General features: G+C 56.5%; 1 protein-coding gene and 1 long non-coding RNA gene across 2 annotated transcripts; one reads left to right on the forward strand and one right to left on the reverse strand.

Moving 5' to 3' along the window:
• Nucleotides 1–1,403: 1,403 nt before the first annotated feature.
• HOXC11 (homeobox C11) lies at nucleotides 1,404–3,411 on the reverse strand. Its single transcript, XM_025458892.2, has 2 exons — nucleotides 2,720–3,411; nucleotides 1,404–1,644 (listed from the first exon to the last, which is right to left on the reverse strand). Exons 1-2 carry the CDS (start codon nucleotides 3,402–3,404, stop codon nucleotides 1,412–1,414), a joined length of 918 nt encoding a protein of 305 aa, XP_025314677.1. The 5' UTR covers nucleotides 3,405–3,411; the 3' UTR covers nucleotides 1,404–1,411.
• Nucleotides 3,412–10,442: 7,031 nt separating this feature from the next.
• LOC112667296 (uncharacterized) lies at nucleotides 10,443–14,277 on the forward strand. Its single transcript, XR_003141124.3, has 3 exons — nucleotides 10,443–10,691; nucleotides 12,495–12,654; nucleotides 13,752–14,277. It is a non-coding gene; the product is annotated as an uncharacterized LOC112667296 (long non-coding RNA).
• The last annotated feature ends 3,969 nt before the right edge of the window (nucleotides 14,278–18,246 follow it).

Here is an 18,246-nt window from a genome sequence, read left to right on the forward strand (position 1 = left end):
AGAAACTTCCTATAAATTTAAATTCGATGATGGTTACAATTAACTCCACAACAAACGTGTACTTAAACGGAAAGCGTTGCTGGGCGTTTGGACGCTGCGCAAGCTGCACGTGAGAAAGGGGAGCTTTAAGAGTAGCCGTGGAATGTCCTGGGCCGGAGAGCAGCAGGAAGCTACGGCTCCTGCCCCTGCCAGCAGAGAGGGTACAGGCCCACCAGCTTGGGCCTACCTCACCTTCACAGCCTGCCCTCACCAGCTGGGCCCTACCCACCATCCTTCTCCTCCGCCTTGGGAGCACTGAGGATTTTAAGAGGAGAAGGGCTAATAAAAGGGTCAAATAAAATCATAATATTGAACAGAATGAAATATCTTTATTTGCCACCAAAAAAAAAAAATTCACAGCAATCCCTCTGGGACGGGAGCAAGGTGGGGATTGCACACGTACACGCGCACTCACGCTCATGGAGAGAGATGGGTGATTTGACTCTCATTCCAGGCGAGTCTCCCCCCCCCCAACCCCCAACCCATCCCCTCTGGGTAGAAAGAAACGCTTGTGAAATTTATTTACAAAAATTCAGGCCCCAGCATGGGGGAGGCGTCCAATCCCACCTCCCTCCTGCCTCCTCCACCCTAATCGTTTTTTTTTTTTTTTAAAAAAAAAAAAAAAGAAGGGAGGTAACAACTGCATAGACTATAGCTATAAATCCATGGAGTGGGGCACGGCTTGGAAATAGGTTAGGAAACCTTAATGCACCAGTTAAGAAATTTCAAAGGAGGGCTCTACACGTTCACAAGGAGAACAACTAGGCTCAGGCAGGGCCTGGGCGCAGACGGAGGTAGGACACGGACTTTGCACACCTAACACCAGGTCGAAGGTACAGAAATTTCACAGCAAGGCAGGATCACATTTAGCTGCCCCCCAGCAGCGGGGGGTAGGTGGGGCAGGGGTGGGGAGCCCAGGAAGTCCCCCCTGGCAGACACCGTGTCTTAGCAGAGATCTTCTCACTGGGCAAGGGAAGGCTTTCGGTCCCAGGATTGCTCGCTCAGGCGCCCACTACCCTCGCCCCCGCCCAACCCGAGCAGCAAGACAGTGTCGCGAGGTGTGTTTTCTTTTTAAATAAAGAGTCTTGGCCTCGGCGCCAACCACGTCCACTCGCCGTGGGTTAGACACTTCCCTTCACCCTCTTTCCAGGCCCGTCCCTGTCCCACAGCGAGTCGGATGGAAGGTGAAGGAGGTTCCAGAGAGAAGCGCGGGCGCCGGCAGTGGGGGCCAGCCCTGGCCACAGTCCAGTTTTCCACCCGCGGAAAGAAGGCGAGTTAGAAAATAAAAAATAAAAATAAAATAAAATAATTTCTCCCCTTTCTTCCCCCCCACCCCACCCGGCCCCCGCCCCCAGAAGGGCCCGGTCTGCGGTTACAGCAGAGGATTTCCCGAGAAATACTGCAGCCGGTCTCTGCTCAGTTTTTTTTCTTTCATCCTTCTGTTCTGAAACCAAATTTTCACTTGTCGGTCCGTCAGGTTCAGCATCCGGGACAGCTGCAGCCGCTTCTCTTTGTTGATATACACGTTGAAGAAAAACTCTCGCTCCAGTTCCCGGATCTGGAATTTCGAATAGGGGCAGCGCTTCTTGCGGGTGCGGGGGGCGTCTGGAGGGGAGGGAGGGGAGGGGGCGATGCGAGGAGAGGGGAGAGAGACACGTGAGACCCGGGCCGCCCCGCTCCCAGCCCGCCGCGGCCGCCCTCCCGCCGGGCCTGCCTGCAGACGGCGCCCGGGCCCGGGGCTGGCGCAGGCCCCGGACCCCCCGCCGGCCGGGCCCGCGGGGTCGCCGCCCCTCCCCGGGCCCCGGGGCGCGGGGGGGCGCCGGCCAGGTGCGCCTTGGGGCTCGGCCCGGCGCTGCGCGGCCTCCCGGGGGCGCTGGGAGCCCCCGCCCCGGCTTTGCGGGGCGCCGTGGAGAGGGGCGCGCGGGCCGAGCGCGCAGGCACCGAGGCCTCCCGAGAGCCGCGCGCGGGGCCCCGGAGCCCGGCGGGCCGCGCCTTCCACGCTCCCGGGCTGGGCCGGCGCCGCGAGGCCGCGGGGCGCGGGGAGGCTGAGCCCCGGGCCGGGCCGCAGCCGCCTCTCCCCAGCGCCCCCCTCCCCGTCGCCCCGGGGGGCTCCGCGCGGGCCCCGGAACGCACCCTCGGCCCGTTGCAAAAAAAAGCAGCTTTTCAGAGCAGCCCAGCCGCCCCGGTCTCAGGTTCTGCTCCATTGCTTCTCCCCCCACCACCACTCCCCCTCTCCGAGTTTCTCCCCGTCTCTCCCTCGCCCTCCCCTTCCTCCCCCTCCACCCCTCCCCTCCGTCCCACCCCACCCCCGGCAGCCCGGCTCCCCATCCTTCCTTCAACGCTCCTCTAAGTTCACGATCAAAGTTAATATCGCTCGCGATGGTGGCGCTTTTAAAAAATTTCACAGACCGAGGGAGAGATAGCGGGGAAGGGGGGGGGCTCATTCACCCGGCTTTTCCAAAGCGCCCTTTTCCCTCCCTCCCCACCCCTTCTCCATCGTAAAAAGTCGAGTCGTTGGGAGAGAGGGCTTTGTAGGTTATAATAAAATCCTTTGAATGCTTATAAAACTCCACATAAAACCGGACTGACCCAAAACACGAGGCCGCCCCGCTCCGCGCTCCGCGCTCCCCGCTCCCCGCGCCTCCCCCCTCCCCGCGCCCGCCCGGCCGCCGCTACCTACTGGGGGCGGCTCCCTTGGCCGGCTCCTTGGCCGCCGCCGAGTGGGCTGAACCGGACGAGCTGGGGTTCGTGCTCTCCTCCTCGGCCTCGGCCTCGGCCCCCGCGTCCGCCCGGGGCGCCAGTCCCGAGGCCGGGGTCGCCTCGGGCTCCCCCTTGGCCTCGCCCTTGCCGGGGCAGGGGGGCTCGGCGGGCGCGTCGCCGCCGCCGCAGTAGGCGTTGTCGAAGAAGCGGTCGAAGGCTTGGGGCAGGACGCTGTTCTTGCTGACCGAGGAGTAGAAGCCGGCGGGGGCCGCGTGCGGGGCGCTGGGGTGGTGGTGGCCGCCGTAGGAGCCTTCGTTTTTCATGAGGATCTCGGTGACCGTGGAAGGAGGCAGGCACTCGCGGTGCATGAGCTCGTCGGCCGCCGCATAGCAGGAGGAGTAGCTGTTCCGGGGGTGCCACTTGCCGGAGGGCTCCAGGCCGTAGGAGACCTCGCGGACCGGGGGCACCTGGGCGGAGTAGGGGTAGGAGAGCTGGCGAGAGGGGGCCTGGGGCAGGAAGGAGGAGACCGTGGAGAACTCGGGCACGTAGTAAGTGCAACTGGGCAGATAGAGGTTGGAGGCGCAGCTCCCTCGCTCGCCGAAATCAGCGCCCCTCTCCTTGCGCGACGGCGAGCAGAAGTTGCCCAGGTTGACCGAGTTAAACATCGTTCTCCTCTCCTGCCGGCTCCAGATGGAGGTTTTGGACCCGATCTGGCGAGGGGGGAAAAATTTGGGAAGGCGAGATGACGCGTTATCCGTCTTAGTCTCTCTCCCCGAGCACGTGATCCAAAGTAGATATTGTCATATATCAGTTCGGAGCACTTCGCAGACGTAGGAGGGGTTCTCTCTTAGGTAAGATGGGGACGTTCAGGCGATTGGTTTGCAAACACCGCAGAAACATTATGAAAATCAATTGCAGATTTGTATTCGTTTTTCTCTCGTCACTCCCCTCCTCTCCATTCCACAGAGCGAGCAAAGGAGGAGAGAGAGAGAGAGGGTTGGGGTGGGGTGGGCGGTGGGATGGGCGGGGGCGGTGGCTGGGAGGGGGTAATTGTATTTTTTTTTCCCCTAGCTGCTGCTCTTCCTCTTCTCCCCCCACCCTCACCCCAGGATTAGGAGTAGGAGGTGGGTCTTGCCCACGTCTGCAGGTGGGGGGGTCTTGCCTCCTCGGGAGATGAACCCAAGACCGAGGTGGGGATGAAGTCCTCCTTCCCCACCGCCTGGTTCAGCCGGAGATGTGAATCCTTCCCCCTCAACTCTCAGGGACTCTTACCCCGCCAACCCGCAGAGGGCCAGTGCCTGTTTACAAGAGTTTGAAGAAGTCCATCCTTTTCTTGGCCAGGGCTGTATGTCAAGACTCCTTTTTCTCTTTTGGAGAGACTCCTCAGAAGAGTGTGTGAAGTTTTCCAAAGGTGAGGCAGCCCAGCAGCAAGCCAAGTGTCCCAACTTTGTCTGGCTTGCTGTGCTGCCTGCGGCTAGGGACTCAGATTAGTCATAAACGAGTGGTAAGCAGTGCGCCAGCCGCCCAGCCGGTGCCTGGCGAAGTCTGGGAAAAACCTTCTCTAATGTTGTGTTAAATATTTAGTATGAGAGAGTGGCCCTGGGTGAATATTTCATGCCTGCCTTTATTGTCAATCAATGTGCAGAAAGCTACATCCACTGTGGATTTTTAAATCTCAAACCCCACAGATAAAGATCAGAATGAGAGCCATGTATTCTCTCTGTCCGGGGGGTCCTTTGGGTTGGGGGCTCAAGCCTCAGCTTGGGGGCTGAAAAGATGCCCAGAGTCAGGGTTCAGGAAGTATATGAAGGGAGGGGGTAGGTGGGTGGGTGCTGGGTTTGGGGCTCCTATCCCTGAATGATTTGGGGGCTGGGAGGTGGGCAGTGGGGCCAGGTGTGGGTCTGCTGGACAGACTAGCAGGGCAGGGGAAGGGAGCTGAGGAACCTGGGTGGGCTGGGCAGGGCAGGGCCAGGGACCACTCCCTCATGGAGGCCCTCAGCCCTGTTCCCAGGTGGCTGGAGGCAAGGCCTTGGTGCCTCTTTCCCGTTTCTTAGCCCTGGCCTGCCCTCCTCCCGGTCCACCAGCCTCCTACATAGCTGTGGCCCAAGAGGTGGACTCAGAGGAGCTGCCCTCCTTCGCCTCCCATCCCTCTGGGCACTGTGGGACACATCTAGGCAGCTGAGAATCACTTTATTGAAAGGTTCTGGACTGGATCCAAGGGGCCGAAGCACTCCCCACAAGCAGAAAGCAACCTTGGATCCAAGGAGGAGCTGCCAGGGCGTGATTTGTTCAGGTAGGAGGGGAGGACTGAAACCCACAAGGACTCAGGGAAAGCCAGAAATGGCCCAGACCCTCTTTGACCCCCTAACTCTTGGTTAAAATTGATTTCTACTTTAAAAATATTATTTGGATTTGATTTTCCTTGCCGAGCTTGCCGAGATACAGAGGCCCCCAAACCAGATGGAGAAGACACAAAAAATCAGATCGTGTCCCCAAATAAGACTCCCCAAATCCATTCCTTCTCAACCCTCCTGCCTCCCCAAAGGTGCGCAGCCTTTAGAGCATCGCCTGGAGTGGAGTCACGCTGGTCATGGGTCCCCTTCTTGGGGTAGCTCTGAAATACCCAGGGATAGGCCTCCAGCATCCTCAGCCCCATCAGCTTCCTGAGCCCTTTAGTCCCGGCCTGATCTTAAATGGGGGCAAAGAAGAACTAGATTGGGACTTTGCTCAAGTGTGGGGCTTCTCTGTCAGTGAGAAGCTGCAGGAAGAAAAATCTGTTGCTTTTCCTCCTTCCTCTACCTCCTTTTATAGGGTGACCTGGGGCTAGCGTTTTTAATTATAATGATGGGGAACTATGGACTATGGCTTTTATAGGGTTCGTCCTGACCTCATTAAACGCAAGTTTATTGGAGGCAGAATGTTCCCCAAACAGTGATAGGAACCAGCAAGAGGGAAGTGAGAGGTACCCCTATCCCTTGCAGAGGTGGGGATGAGGGCACAGAGTCTCGGGCTTCGGCTTTCCCCAGTTCCCCCCAGGGCCCTGCTTCTTTTTCCATCCTGGCCTCCAGGGCGTTGTGGGGCCTAAGCCCCCAGGCAAATTCTCTGCTGCCCAGGGCCGACAGTGGGGAGGGGGTACGCTTCCTGTGAGGAGCCAGCTGTGGGTCTGAGCACTTGAATTTGACCACCAAAGTTTATTCCAGGGCCACCATAAAAGTGAGCCAGGCGGCTGCAAGGAGCCACTGGCGGCTTTATTTCCTTGAAACAAAAAAGAAGGCAAGAAAGAATGTCAGAGAAGTTGATGTCCAGGAGACTCTAGGGTCTCTCAACAGAGGCTTCTGAGAATTAATATTCTTCCCCCAAAAAACAAGGCATGAAGTTCAGGGTTTGTTTGTTGTTGTTTTTTTTTTTTTTTTCTAGTTTTGGTCTGACTTTTAATTTTTCAACAACTTTTTAAAATCCCAGCACTTGGAGATTGCTGCTGGGGTCAAGGAAAGAAGGCTCTGGCCACTGAGGTCAGCAAGGCAGTGATGGGCAGAAATGCCCACGCTGCGGGCTGGCCACTTCCCCGCGCAGCCCTAGGTCCGGGACCACTCCAAAGCATAGGCTGAGTGGCTAGTCCCAGGCCGCACCCCAGGGCATCAGTGCATCCCACCCACAACTGAGGCTCAACTATGGTCCCAAGTCAGCTCCCAAGAACCCTGGCAAGTCCTTGTCCCTGGCCGGAGGTGGCTTCCCCTCCCCCATCTCTCGGGTGCCTGTGGCCCTTCCACAATCCTGGCGCCCCGATTTTCACCTGAAATCCTCCCGGTAGCCCTTGGTGCCTCGGTCAGCACCTCCAGCCTGCCCACCCGCCCGCCAGCAGCTGCTGTGCCACTCTGGCCAGGACCTCTACAGACTCGGGGGCTCCCTTCCACACGCCCACACCAGAGGCGGCTTCAGAAGGGGGCAGTATCTGCTGAGTTCTGAATCCCCGCACGGGAGACCCCACACGCTGCACTGGCTGGCCCTGCAGCTTGTCCACTCCGATCTAGAGAGCAGATTAGGGCGTGGGGCACGGGGCCCACCCCAGAGACCATCACCGGGAGGGGAAGCGAGGGAGGAGAAAGAGGGCCCTTGAGAGCTCCGATGGGCTCGGACTCTAAGTTCAGTCCGCTGTGGGGTCAGTGCAAGGTAAGCAGCCGGCGCTGGAGCCTTGGCCGCCAGACGAGCACTCCAGAAATCGGCTCGCACCTTCTCCTGCCGGTCTCTCCCCCAGAGCAACACCCCAGCTTTACCAACCCCTCTGGCGCTCGGGGATTTTCAGGCCAGCAGTTCCCGCGCACCCGGGACGCATCCCACCCCAGCCGAAGAGCTGGGGGATTGCACTGCCGGGGCTCGGCCCCCACCTCTCCTCGGCCGGCCGCCGTCACCCCAAGCCCAAGGGCCCAAGTGAGGTCACCCGAGCCCCCCCAGCTGAAAGGGGAGGGAGAAGGGCAGCTTCTCCGCCCCCCCCGCAGCCCCACCCACCTTCCTCCCCCGAGGGATTGTCCCAGGAGGCTAGCAACGCGACCCCGTTTCTCCCCATAAAAGTCCCATTTTACGAGCCAGTTTCACTGGGCCCCTCACCAAATGCTCTAAAACGAAGGAAATGTCTTAAAAGCAGTCTGAATTGGAGCCGCTCCCATTGGACCTTGGTGCCCAAACCCAGTTGCGGCGGCGCGGAGCTGCCTCTCTGGGCGGGATGGCCCTGGGCCACCCGAGCCGGCGTCCCCGCCGCCCCAGGCCCAGGCCGCCTGCCCGAGCCGCCATTCCCCGGCTTTAGCGCCTGCTCAGGCTCGGACCCAGTCCGCGCAGATCAAAGTGAGCTCGCGGCATTTTTATGAGATGAACTTCAGTGGCTCTTTACTTGTAATCAGACGCCTGGGTCGAAAATGCAAAAGGGAACAGCCCATCAATCCAAAAAGGAAAAGGAGGGGGAGAGAGAGGAGAGAGAGAGAGAGAGACACACACACACACACAGAGCACTAGGGAGAAGAGGGGGACAGGGGGACTGGGGTGAACAAATTCAGGTGACACATAGCAGGAAGATTCTGGTCACCACCACCAAAAAAGAGACCCTGTGCCTGCAGCAAGAGCGGTCTGTGGGTCTGTCCCAGCCTCCAGGCCCCGTCCATCTGCCTGTACACTTCGCCCCAGTTTCCGGGGGGCCGGGAAACCTGACTCGCCTGCGTGCTGAAGCCCGATCCGAAAGCTTCCACAGTGTGGACGCGCCATGTGGGGCGAGTGTGGCCGCCTCCACTCTCTTGCCCCAGCGGGGAAGTCGCCTTCTGCTCATGATTTAAAAGAGTATTTTGCTGCTTTTCTCTCTGCGGTCTCCGCGGCTCTCTCGTCACTACAGCCAGAAGTTGAGTTACAGGAAGATTCACCAGAGATTTATCGCCTGGCTCCAAACTTGGAGAGCCCCGTTGTCATAAACAGCCGTCTATTGTCTAGACTTTTATCTCCGGGTATGGATCGTGCATTATGGAGGCTCAGGGGACCCGGGTCTGGCTCTGTGGGGTGTTCGTGCAGCCGAGTGTTTGTCCCTTGCCCCCAAGGGTCGCTGCGGGTAGGTTTGGGGAAGTGCACAAGTGTGTGTGTGCTCCTGGAGCTGGGCAGGTACACCTGAGTGGCCAAGTGGGGAGGCCCCGGGTGGGGAGGCTCTCTGCGTGCCTGGGAACCTTCTGCTGCATGTACTTGTGTGTTGGGTGAGAATTTGTCACGGTGTGCTTTGTTTCTGGGGCATTTTAAGTGTTCCTGTCTGGGATTTTGCAGGTTTTATGAACCTGCATCCGCTTGGCCTGTTTATGTCCCTTCCAAGCAGATCATCTGGTGTTTTTCAATATTGGAGCCCATTGTGTGTGTGTGTGTGTGTGTGTGTGTGTGTGGCTTCTCTAAGGAACTGGATTTGGGTGATACCTTCTAGTCTTGCTCCCCAGATTCCTCCACTTACCCCACCTCACACCTCAGCCTCTGCCTTCCCCAGAGTGTCTGACCCTGCCCTACTCCCTGAAAGTCCAGAAATCTCCCAAGCAGCTACCAATTCTCTGTCACAGGCACAGAACACATTTTTGCAGGATGAGGTCTGGGTATCTCTGTCTTTCCCACAGTAGGGGGAAATGCCCCAGCTCAGAAACTCCTTCCTTTCCGGGGCTCCCCTTCCCAGAGCTGAGGGGGACATCAGAAAGCGCCTCCCCAGTTCATTCTGACCTTTTAAAATATTCTCCACACAACTCTAGATAATACCAAAGCGGGCCTCCCGCTCCCTCCCTGGGGCTTTCTGGCAGCAAATGTCCTCACCCTGGCCACCCCCTTAAGGCCCCTTGAGCTCAGGCAGTAGGACATCTGCCCAGATTAAATGTCTGTGGGGGAGACACCCATCACCTTAGATCTCAGGGTCAGATGCTGTTTTTCTAAGCCTGGGTCCTTTAATGCCATCAGAAATAATCAAGTCCTCCCCCTTTGTTTTTCATTATCAGAATGCAGGGCGGGAGGCTCTGGGCACTGAGGTCTGGGAGCGGCACTGACAGCCCCAGGGCTCCTCGCTGCTCCTACCTGGGTGTCAGGTCCTACTGCAGGTCCCTATAGCCCTTAGGCACCTTAGCCAGGTAGGTAAAGTGGGAGAGGACTGGTCCTCGAGGCCGGTTTCCACTTGAGAAGGGAGGAGGTGACAAAATTCGGGTTTTGCGGAGTTTCAGATTGAACCAGAAGTCCCCAGAATGGCTTTCTGAGCATCCCACCCTGACCCTGCCATTAGAGTTCCCACTTAAAAAACCACGATTAGGCCTAAGAAGGGCTCCGTGGGCACAGAGCAGGAGAAAACAAGCTGTCAGGTCCAGGAAAAAGAGGTGAGTCCGTCACAGACCCCCTTGGCTGGATTGTCTCCCTCCGTCCCCCGCTGTCCCCCTCGCCCCCAGTGCCACCCTGCAGGGACAGGATCCAGGATGGCGCTCCGGGATCCTTCCTCTGGCGCCCGCCCCGCCGCCCCCAGGTCGCCGCTGTCCCCGGGTCGCCGCTGCCCTGCGGGTCCGGAACTCCCTCTCCCTGCGGCTGGCCGGCTGCGGCACTGCCGTCCTCGGGGCCTCCCTGCCTCCTGCGGTCCTCGCCTCTCCCCCCACTTCTCAGGCCCACGGATTTGAGATTCGCTTGTGTCTGGGCACCCCAGGCCCGGGCTCCAGGTCGCGGCCGCCGCCTGTCCTTGGGCCTCCCTTCTCCCGCACCGCCCTGCGCCGCCTCCTTTGCTGGCTGCCGGCTTCCAGCGCTTCTCTCTCACTTGCCTGCTTCTCCCCCTTCTCTTCGCCTCTGGAGCTGAGAAATAAATAAATCCAAGGCTCCCACCTCGCCAGCCCTCCCCACTGGCGCTGCCTCACTTCTCCTCCTTACCGAGTTTACCGCCTGGTTTTCAGAAGGAAATCTTAATAGACATTTAGGCTGTAAATGAACTTTTCTTTGAGATGGCTAATTTTCTTTCCAATTCTTACGTTCCTGCTCCTTTCGTGGTGGAATGGAACAAATTTAGAAGTCAGCAGTAGGGGAGGGGGGTGTGGAGAGACAGATCCCAGAGTTACAGACGGTGGCGAGAGACAGGGAAGACCGGGAGGGAGATACGGAGAGCAGAAGAGGTGTCGGGTTGGGAGAGGAGGGAGAGAGGGAGGGAGGGAGAGAAGGAGGGAGGGAGGGAGGGAGCCCCAGCTGGCGGGAGCGGAGCCAGAGAGAGAGAGAAAAGGAGAGAAAAGTTTCCCGGAGTCTTCATTAGTTGACTTCTCTGTCCGCTGCTTCCCCCAGCCGGCCGAGCGCACCTCCAATAAAGGAAGAGGGTCTTTATTTTTTCTAAAAGGCCCCAAAGAGTCCAGTGTTTACGAGACTAGAAATGCTACGGCCACGTCCTGGCAGAAAGAAAGGCTGAAATGGAGGACCGACGCCTTCCTTATAAGGTACGATGCTAACTTGACCTTCACTTTGTCGTGGCGCCCCCCGCCCACCCAGACTGCTGCAGGCGGCCTGGCCGAGCGAGCCGCGGCCTCGGTCTCCCTCCTTCCTCTCCTGCTCTTTGTAACATCCTTTTAAAATGACCCCCCTTTTTTCTTCTTTTTATTTCCTCTTCTTCCTTTTCTACCTTTTCCATTATATTTCCTTCCTGTATTCCCTGTGGGTTCTCCTCCTGCCCCTTTTCTTTCACTGATTCCTTTTATTCTTGCCTTCCTGCTTCATGGTTTCCCCTGACCCTCTCTTGCCTGGCTCTCTATCACAATCTCTCTCTCTCTCCCTCCCTCTCTCCCTCCCTCCCTTCCCCCACCCCCTAGGCTTCTGGCTTCTGGTCTTCTGAATCCCAGAAACAAGGAAACATATTTTCAGGGTTTCCCCCCCCCCATCCCCATCCCAACCAGCCTCCACAAGTCCTAGCCTGGCTTCTGCCCCCATCCAGGTGTCCCTGGGGGAGAGGTCCAGGAAAGAAAACCGGATTGGGATCAAAGGGGGCTTCATTCTGGACCCAATGCCCACTTGGGGATGACAATGAACTTGGTTTTGGTAAGACCCTGTCTTCCTCTCACCGGCCTAAACTGCCGAGTCTCTGTGACCCTGGCAGTCTTGAACTGAGGGTGAAGCCCTTCATCATGGGGGAACGGAGACTACTGCCCCTGAGACTGTGGGGGAGGTTTAAGTACCAAATTGCTGTTTGCCCTTCTCCGAGCTGCCAACCCCTGAAAATGTAGAGCTTTCCCTTAAGATATCTGGAGAGAGAATTTAGACAATTGGGGATTTCTGGAGATTCATAACCATAGGAAAGGAAAGACTACCAGGCCTCTCTACTTTGCCTCTCGTTGCCTTCCAGGCTCCAACAGAGCCTCCGACATTGACTCTAATCATATCTTGTGTGGCTATAAAATAAATGATATTATCGACACCCCTATAATTATCTATTATTCACTTACTTGTGATAATTACAATACTAGATGAGGCAGGTCTATACAGACAAAGTAAAATCAAACAAATATTTTGAAAAATGAAACTGGATCCCTGAGGCCTTATTAATCTCTAAGCACCTATAAGCTCCTGCCTAGGACCCTCTTGGCTCAGGAGTAGCCATCTTCTAAGTCATAGGGTGACCCTGGGAGACCCCCCTTTTCCTCCATATCCCATGTAGCTCCCTCCTCCTCCTCTGCACAGCGGAGAGGATGAGACAATAAAAGGGAAATGCTTTCTCTCTTTTCCCCACAATTATCCGGATAATTGCATGAATTCTTCCTTGAATACTGCTGTGTGGTCAGGATTAGGATTTCAGCAGGAAGTGCAGGGGACAGGATTCCAAATGGGGGAAGTTGAGAGGGTCCAGTGTTGCTACATTCCCAGACTTTATAGTTCTGTCTAGTGTTACATTGTTTCTTCAGGCAAAGATCTTTGTTCGCCTTCAGTCATATTTCTCCCTTCCCCCTCCCTTTCTTTCTCGCTCCCTCCCCCCCTTTTTTGGTCCCTTTAAAGGAAACCCAGATCATCTTGTGCTCTTAATAGATGACTATAAAAGTAAAATTAATTCCCCCCTGCCCTTTAATACCAATATCTCTTCGTTAAGTATGCACATTGGTGAGAATAAACAGAATTAAGTGTTGCAACCCAAACCAGCAATTATATCCAGGGTTGGCTTTTTTTTTTTTTTTCATGGGGTCTGGCTTATCTGGGGGTGTTAACTCTGCCACAAGATAACCAGGGGTTATTTGTATTATTATTTTTTTTACAAGCTCATTGGGGCCTGAGCCAGCACCAACCTGGTGGAAAAAGCAACGACGAAGCCAGAGAGGGAAGAGAGCGCCAGACATGAAAAGGAAGCAGGCGCAGTAATGCAAGGAAAGGAGGCGGCAGCAGGTCCCGGAACAGCCAGACAGGCACTCACAGAAAGAGGTGGACATATTTTTATTAAAAAACATCTCTTTTAAAATTTGGGGCTCCACGAGGAAGAGGGAAAATTCTGAGGAGTGGAGCGGAGAGGGAATGAGCTGGGTGCCAGCACCAAGGCGCCAGAGGGGAGAAGACTGGGTGAAGGCGAGCGGAGCGGGGACTCCGCTGCCCCCCGTGGCGGGCGCCCCAAGGCCGGGCCGGCGCCCCGCCGCCTTATCAGCTGCATCTTTATGAGGACGCTTGTTAACAAGGCCGGGCCAGCCGCGCTCATCTATCTCAGCCTCGCGCTCAGCCAAGCAGCGGCCGGCGCGGGCACTGGCCAGGCTCTAATTAATTGATTCCTTTGGACAGTAAAATATGGCAGTGTCTACACGGAACCCATAAACAATATCTCGGCGGGGTGTGAGTGCATTGTCTTTCAAAGAATTTTTCCATAGGCGTGTGTCAGGTACTCTCGGAGTTTTAGCTCCTAAGGAAAGACCCAAGTGGGACTAATTTCCCGGGGCGGAAACAGAGTTAGCTCAGTGTCAGAAAATGTTTTAAGCTATTATTGCTTCTCTGAAAGTGCTAGGAGTGGATCTTGTTGAGAAGAACTTGGGTTATGGGCCAACCCGCTCCTGCTGCCTGTGTAGACCTGGCCAACATTAAGGATGCTAAGGTGGGGCTGAGGAGCTGGGTGGGCCGGAATCCTCTCCCTGGTTGGCCCAAGGGAGTGGGGCTGCTCTGGGGTTTGAGAGGGTCCTAGAAGGCGAGGTCCAGCCTTTATTTCATGCCATCTTTCTCCACTGGAGATTTTTTTAAAGAATCATTTTTTTAAAAAATTCACTTGATCTTAGCCAAAAGGCCGAGAGGCGATCAATTTTTAAAAATTTAAACAAACTTCAGCTTTCAGGAACCCAGAGTGCCGGGCATACACCTGGAGTTTGCCTTTACCCCAGCCTGCCTGTTACACAACTTCCCAGGCCGGCACTTCCCTCTTCCCTCTCCCTCTTTCTTAACTGGCAGCCTAGAGTGACTCTCTAATATATTTACCTTAGGTCTAGAAGAACAAGTCCTGAGACACAGGGGTAACCTAATTATATAATGCTCCTTCCATACAGGCCCTGATTATCCTGCTGCAAACAGGACTTGGGATTCTAAATATAGACCCTGACTTCAACAAGAGATGTGTCAGAGACATGGAGATGGGAGACCACTTATATAAATAATCAGTGTGGACGGAGAAGGGGTTTTTAAAAGATGGAAATAATAGAAAAACAGAAAGAAAAGAGGCTCAGCCGATGGAGATTGTCATTGCCAATGCCTGAACTTCCTCCTGCTACTGTTTGTAAGATAGCCAAATAAATGTGTATTATAAATACAAAAACATGTGAGCTCAAAGAATGTATTCAATGTATTTGGTACACGCACACTACGTAAACAAACTAACTTACACAACATATTTTTTCATACACTGGGTAGATATTCACTTTGTGCATCTATGTAATAATATGATATTTATTCACTTTGTGCATCATATGTAATAAGATGATGTATTTTCCTTGTTCGGTGGACACGATTTGGATGCATTTTCCATGCACAATTTCATACGCCCTATGGAGTGCATACGTCCACGCAGCTAAATAGATGCAGGACTGTATAGTCGCCGCGCAGCACATATATATGCAAGTGTGCTGTTCATGCAAATGAACCTTTCCATGTGGTGTTTATCCATGCTGTGTGTAACCTTTTCCCAGAAGGTTGCTTTTTCCCGTACAAATAAAAGTGCTTCTGTATGTATGTTTTGTAGAGAAAGAGATTTTCGGTGCCCGTATGGACATGTGCTATAGAGATCTGTGTGCACTTTAGACTGCTAGAAGAGGCTGGTTGTGCCGGCAGTACCAAGTGTGCATTTCCCGAAGCATCTTCCCGGCGCCCCGCACACGGACTACGCGTCTTTCATCGTTCGCAGGGAGCTTTCCTCCCGGACGTGGTCCACTCCGGGCGGTGGAAGCTGCCCAAGCCGGGGCTCGGCTCCGCGGCCCCGGGAGTGGCTCGGGCTCAGAGCGCAGCTGCTCGGCGGCGGTGCCGGGCTCCCCGCGCGGCACAGGCCCCGAGGCTCCGCGCGCGCCCAGCGGAGGGGCCCCGCGGTCCTCCCAGGCCTCCCGCACCCTCGCGGGGCGCCCGGGGCCGGGCCGGGCCGGCGGGGCGGGGCTCGGCGGCCTCCGCGGCTGTGGCCAGCAGGGGTCATCTCGTCCCCGGCGGGGCCCGCGGCCCTGGGCTGGGCCGGAGCTGCCGGCGGCAGGGGCAGGGGCTGCGAGGCGCGCGGGGTCTCCCCTCCGCGGGGCCCAGCGGCGCACGGGAGCCGGAGCCGGGGCGGGGGCCGGGCCGGGCCGGGCGAGGTGGGCCGACCTCGCGGCGCCCTGTGCGCGGGGCCTGGCCGCGGAGGTGCTCCGGCGCCGCCTCCGCCAGCGGCCGCCGCGCCTTTGTCTGGGGCCTCCCGGAGCGGCGGGCGCGGCGCGGGCTGCGGCTGCGGGTGCGGCTGCGGGTGCGGGGCTGGGGCGACGCTTCCCCGCGGGCAGCCCCGTCTGCACCGAGGCCGGCGCGGGAGGGCGGATGCGCGGCTGCGGGACCCGGCGCCTGCGGCCCTCCGCGCGCTCAGCCAGCCGGAGCCTGCGGCGCCTCCATGCGCCCGCGGCGCGGACCGGCTCGGGGGCTCGGGGCTCGGGGCTCGGGGCTCGGGGCTCGGGGCTCGGGGTGCGGTTCCCGAGCCGGCCCGGGGCCGGAAAGCCGCTGCTGCCTTCCTGGTAATGGCGGGGAGGATGGGCAGGGGCTCCGGCCTGTCGGGAACCAGGATCCCGGGGGGTTGCTTTGTTCGGAGACGGGGCCGCGGTCCCTGCTCCGCCCCGGGTCTGAGCCATCGATCGCGCGCCGGGCTTCCGGCTGCATTAGCATCCCCGGGACCCAGCGGCCCGCACCCCTCCCCGCCGCCCGCCCGCTCCACAGCGGCCCTAAATACCCTGCTGTGTCTGTGCGGCCCGGAGTGGAGTGGCACTGGGTGGAGAACCGGGCCGGATACGCAGCTCATCTGGGGGGTATAAGCTGGCAGATACAAAACAGCGGAATCCTTGTCTGCCCGAATTATCCAGATAATCCTCTCCATTCCATGCTCCTCTAGACTCCATTAGAGACACGGGATTCTTTGTTTTAAAGTCCGTGGAGTAAATTGCAGTTTGAGGGCTTGAACCAAATAGTTGCAAAATAGATAGGATGCCTGCCCAGATGCAGAGTTCAGCCTTGGCCTGAGTACTTGAGTTGAGGCTCCAATCACGACATTCTCTTTGGCCCAGAGACCCAAAGATATGTTTTCAACCATTAGCAGGAGGTTATAGTGTCTTTCCTTCTCTGACAGTCTGCCCAGTTATTGAGTTTTGGGACCTATGTGGACACCACCCAACAAGGTACTGCCTCTCTCTCAGATTCTGCAGTGTCTCTGGGAATAAATCAAGGGAATAAACTAAAGACCAGTTACTCCTGACCTCCTTAAATTTCCTCCTTTTTTTTTTTTTTAAGCCAGAAATGCCTTCACTGTTAATTCTTCCTGTACAGATCTGTCTTAAGAAGAGGGTAGTCTCTGGCCTGGATTCACTGGGATTCAACTCCTCCCCCCCCCCCACCTTAATTCAGACCTGGGCATGGCCACCCAGTCCTCCTGAGTGCCAGAAGCTATCCTGTCCCCAACTTTGCCTGTTTTCTGGGGGGGGGGGGGAGAGGGGCTTTGTATGAGTGACCCCCAGAGCTTGGGATCTCTGTCCTGCCCAAACCCCTCAGCTACACAAGACAAGCTGTGTGTTAGAAGCAAATGGAGAATGGGATTCAATCTAAATTTGTTAGTTTTTCTACTTGTAGGAGTAAGGAAAGGAAGGGAGAGGGAGAAGGATTTCAAGGCAGGAGGTGTGGCTTGGACGCTGGGCTCAGTGGGGGCCCCTGCTATTCCAAAGCAGGCCCAGGAGGGTGGAGGGGGAATCTGGAGGAGACTCCCTGATTGGAGCCAGGCTGTGAGAAAGGAAAACTCAGGGACCAGAGGCACAAGGGTGGAGGCAGAGGGAGGATGTCCCATCCAGAAGGAAGGGGTGAAGGGAAGGTGCAGAGGTCTCATAGGCTCTGCTGGAACCCAGACTCTGGCTTCCACCCAGGCCTCTCTCTGGCAAGGCCCAAAGGGAGCTGCTGGCTGAGAGGTGAAGCCTATTTCACCAGCTCCAAGGGGTCTTCAGTCCCCTACCTGGTTATTTTGCATGCACAAAATGTGCTCTCAGAGTGAAGCCATGGGGTTAGACCATGGCGCTGAAGTGTGCTTCCACGAGCCCCTGCCCCATGTCCCAGGGCACTCTTGCCATTGCTGCTCCAACCTGCTGCAGCCTCTACCCTGGTTTCACTTCTCAGAGATCCTGCAGCTCAGGCTTCCTCTTTCTGGCCCTGAAGGTAGACACCCTCTGGGCTGTCTACAGTATTTTTATGGCCCCATGACTCCTCAGCAATCCCTCTCCTCCCCCCCAATCTACTATCCCCCAATTTTCTCTCTGCTAGTAATTGCTTGGGACTAGAGATGGCAGCTCATCAACAGATCTTGGTTGCTCGTATATTTTTGTTGCCCCTGCACCGTTCTTCCTTTATCATTATACATTTATTATTTTTATTATTCACCTGAGCTGGAGACAGTAAAGTGGGGGAACAGCTAGGAATGGGGATCCCATTCTTTCTGAGCAGAGGAGACCACGCGTGGGGACCCAGTTTAAAATTATTTCTCAAAAAAAATCACATCGTCATCCAGTCATGTTTTAATTATTATTATTAATATTAATATGATGAAGCAACTCTGTACAAGGACTATATAAAGGGAAAACGTGCTAAAGACAGACATTTGAATAGGAGGGCACACTACAGAGAGCTGGGAAGGGCATCTACCCACAGAGTCTACACTAGGTACGAGCAACGGACACAGAGAACTGGACACGGATTGACAGAGAAGCTCACGGAAGTCAGTTTAAAGCGACAGGAAGAAGAATATTGCATATCTTTGTACCCCCACCCCTTTTTATAGTGTTCTGGTCTCTTCCTCCACTAAGCTGTGGGAGTCAGGCTGGAGTGGTGAAGCTCGAATCCAGCACCCCAGAGCCCACAAGGTCACAGGAGGGGCTGCATAAAGGGGTACATGGGCGACCAGGCAAAGGGGAGATGCCTCATACCCAGGGCCAGCCCACAGGGGATTGTGCAGACAGCTGGAATGGTGCTGATGTCTGAGAACTTGTACACAGGTGAAACATTTATGTCAGTGGGGAAGGTGTCAGGTGCCCAGTGGGGGATGAGGGCAAGTGATTGTACGGCCATTCTGCAGGGCTGTATTTGGGGCTGTACAAGAGGGTGCCTGCTTCCAAGTACAGTCAGGGGAGTGGCATAGGCCCCGGGGGAGTGGAGCTGGGCTCAGCTGTGCTGTGTCTGCCCATGCCTCTGCACAACCCTGTACAGGGACCTGAAGCTGCGTGCTGGTGGGAGGGTGGGAGGCTCTGGGGGCTGCCATTCCAGGGTGTGTTAGGGAGACTCTTCCCCGGCAGGGAG

Source organism: Canis lupus, chromosome 27 (assembly GCF_003254725.2).
Source record: "Canis lupus dingo isolate Sandy chromosome 27, ASM325472v2, whole genome shotgun sequence".
In the NCBI taxonomy this organism is placed as follows: Eukaryota; Metazoa; Chordata; class Mammalia; order Carnivora; family Canidae; genus Canis; species Canis lupus.

Coding starts and splice junctions, on each gene's coding strand:
- HOXC11 (XM_025458892.2), bottom strand. CDS start 3,404: ATGTTTAACTCGGTCAACCTGGGCAACTTCTGCTCGCCGTCGCGCAAG. Junction 1,645..2,719: donor GGCCAAGGGAGCCGCCCCCA/GTAGGTAGCGGC, acceptor CCTCCCCTCCAG/ACGCCCCCCGCACCCGCAAG.